Raw genomic sequence first — 3,439 nt, forward strand, 5'->3', positions numbered from 1 at the left:
AATAAAATAAAATAAAAATCAATTAATATAAATAAAATAATAATATATAAATATTATTTTTAAATAAAAAAAAGGAAAAAAAAATGGTTGGGGAGCCGTGGCTCCCCTCCGTCCTAACGTTGTTTCGTCCTTTGGTTGTGAGAAGCATTAGTAGATAAGGTATAGAATCTGGTTTTTCTGTTGATTATTTTTGTATCGTTTTTTGTTGAGCATTAAAAATATACTGTTTTAATATTTTAAAGATAATTTTAATAAATTTTAAAATTAATGATCATCATTATATTTTGAAAGCACAACAGAAAAATAACATAGGAAAACGAATAGAAAATCCAAACTCCTGAGGTATCTCTATATAAGTTAGATTATGGTGGCAACATTCTTTCCTCATCTTCCACCATTTTCATTAGTTTGTTCATAAACTACTTGCTTCTTTCTGCATCATCATCATGTCACTTGCTGGTAAACTCAGCATTGAAATTAGGGTTCATGCAACTGCTACAAAGTGGTTCAACCTCTTGACAACACAGCTCCACCATGTTCAAAACCTTACTGATGCAGTCCATGAAACAAATCTGCATCATGGTGAAGACTGGCATCACAATGAGTCCATCAAACAATGGACAAGTTCCATAGGTAACTAAACTTCAAACTAAATTAGATAATTTGCAAAGACAATTTGTGAGATTATTATTTCAGTTTAAAGATGATTTACAGTTCTCTTTGTTTCAGTTTTAATTATTGTACATTAAAAGGTGTTAAAAAGTTGATTTTAAATCTAAGTCAGTTGATATGGGACTTTCAGTTCACAGTCTAAAATTCTAACATATTAATTAATTAGAAGACCAAAATGGTAGATTGTTTCTGTTTAAATATGTTTTATAATAACAATTCTCTTTGTTTCAGTTTTAACTTTCTGTATTTAAAAGGTAGTTTACCTTTTTAGTTTCTACAGCCACACGTTCTTTTTGGTTCAATAGTATTCGTACTTATGAACCAATAGCAAGACATATACACCGAACACACTATGATTATTAGGGTTTTTTTTTAATGATTTTTGTTTTAATTTTTTTTAAAAAAACATTAACACTAATTCTAAAAAATGATAAAAGAGTTTCATTAGTTCCTTAACTCAAATGTTTATTTATGTTATTGGTATATTGATTTAGTTGTGAAAAACAGATGGAAATGCTACAAAATACCACGAGAGTATTGAATCGACTGATGAAGCAAACAAAACAATAACCTACAAGATCTTCGGGGAAGATTTCGAGCACAAGTTTAAGGTTTTGAAGTTAATATTTCAAGGAATTCATAATGATGAAGGTGGTGACATAATCAAATGGATCATTGAATATGAAATTAAAAGTGAAGAATTTGATCCTCCATTTGGGTTCCTCCAATTCGTGTACAAAGCAAGCAAAGACGTTGATGCCAATCTTCTCAAGGCATAATAGCTCCAAAAGTTATGAACAAAATAATAAATATACAATAAATGGAGATGGATGAAGGATGAAGGATGAAGGATGAAGGATGAAGTGATTGTATATACAATAAATTCGTGTGTTGGTGAATTTTTTTTTTTTTTTGTGTGGAATAAAACATGGAGATACATGCTCCCAATGCCTTTGAAGTGTATTACATATATTGAAGTGTGTTTTATTTGAGTTTAAATTCTTTACTGATTTTTCTCTGTAGTTCCTCTGTTGTGTCTTCAAAATACACCGATGGTCATTAATTTTAAAATTTTAAAATATATTAAAATTATCTTTAAAGTATCAAAACAATGTATTTTTATTTTTAATACTTAACATAAGACCGTAAAAAAAAATTCAGCAGAGAAACCGGACTCATTTTATCATCAACAATAATAAATAAAACATGGAGATTATTTCATTATATGTTGAAGTGTATTCATTGTGATGCTCATGAACTCAAATGAATGTTATATTATACATTTATTGTACCATCCTTTACATTGATCCAAATTGTTTCAGTTAAGTTTGAAATGTCAAATATATTTTTCATAAGTGGAATGCCTTATCCAGAAATCCAGGAATTAAAAAAACGTGTAAGCAATCATCAAAATTCGAGAATATATAAATAAATAATTTGTCAACCATTGTTATCCCATGATATGCTTTATATATCAAAATAATAGCACAACGAAATATATTTTAGATATAAATTACATAACACAAAAGAAAAAGGTAGTATATGTTAATATAAACTTCACACATAAAAATATTTAGGACAATTATATTCTCTGACACTATTTTTTTTACTCGCATTTAAAATTATTCTTGATTATCTTTCTCTAGCTCACAATTAGAAATTTTTATATTTCATGAAATTTGTTTTATAAATTTGTTATAAAATTTTGCAACAAATTCTATTTTTTTCCATTTTGTCTAACAATTTTAATTTAAAAATAATTTCTTTGTAAATAATTATTTTTTATAACTTATAAAATTCGCAAGTATAATTTTTTTGTGAAAAATATTTTATATTAAATATTTTATAAAATAATTGATAGTAATTTTATATAAATATTTTTTATAACAAAATTTGTAATTATTTTATAAAAGAGATTTCGAAATAAAATTAATAACAAATGTGTAACTTTTAATAGTGTCTTTTTCTTCGGAAATAAAAAAGTTTACTTTTATTAGAATATTTTATACCTATAAGGGTTGTTAAATGGTACTAATATCAAATAACTTTTATTTTCAAATATTTAATTGTTGTATTTTTCTAAGGATATAGTTTCGTATATATTATTAACTTTTGGCGGATTTTAAACTTATAATTACATCTATAAGAGTCTTTACGACAAGTGTGATTTTGGTTACCACTTCTCGTACTTTTCTACGAGATACTTAGGAAATTTAATATTTATGAGTGATTAATTTATATATTAATTTATAAGATAAAAAATTATTGTTACTAAAATAGTTATTATTATGAATAAAAAATTATATTTAGTTATTAAATTGGTCATTAATTAATTAAAAGATTAATTTAAAAACCAATTTTTTTGATAGTAAAAAATTTGGTATTTAGTATTTATTGATTAATTTTTTTTAGTAGTTAAAATCTTAATAATTAATTTAAAAATTAATTTAAAGACTAATTATAATTTATTATTCATAATAATGGTTATTTTTATAACAAATCAAACACTTCTTGAAAAATACTAATGGCAAAAACCAAAATGAATTATTTTTATAAAAATAGGATGAGATTAAGATAAAAGAAATTCTGAAAAGAGTAAATTATCCTAAAATAAAATTAATATTATACATCTATCTCATGCCTATTTCTCCAAATAAAAAGTAGTAAATGGTGAATTGATTTGTAGATCAGAACTCGTGGAACATAATGTTTTGAGGAAATTATATATTCTTTACAAAAATTTTACATAAGGTGAGTAACATGTTGA

At 24.5% G+C, this 3,439-nt stretch overlaps 1 protein-coding gene across 1 annotated transcript; it reads left to right on the plus strand.

The window, feature by feature from the left end:
* Nucleotides 1–365: 365 nt before the first annotated feature.
* LOC114170482 (major latex protein 146-like) lies at nt 366–1,682 on the plus strand. The gene is made up of 2 exons (XM_028055968.1): nt 366–633; nt 1,180–1,682. The coding sequence occupies exons 1-2, from the start codon at nt 447–449 to the stop codon at nt 1,449–1,451; spliced, it is 459 nt and encodes a 152-aa protein (XP_027911769.1). The 5' UTR covers nt 366–446; the 3' UTR covers nt 1,452–1,682.
* The last annotated feature ends 1,757 nt before the right edge of the window (nt 1,683–3,439 follow it).

This window comes from Vigna unguiculata, chromosome 11, assembly GCF_004118075.2.
Source record: "Vigna unguiculata cultivar IT97K-499-35 chromosome 11, ASM411807v1, whole genome shotgun sequence".
Taxonomy (NCBI): domain Eukaryota; kingdom Viridiplantae; phylum Streptophyta; class Magnoliopsida; order Fabales; family Fabaceae; genus Vigna; species Vigna unguiculata.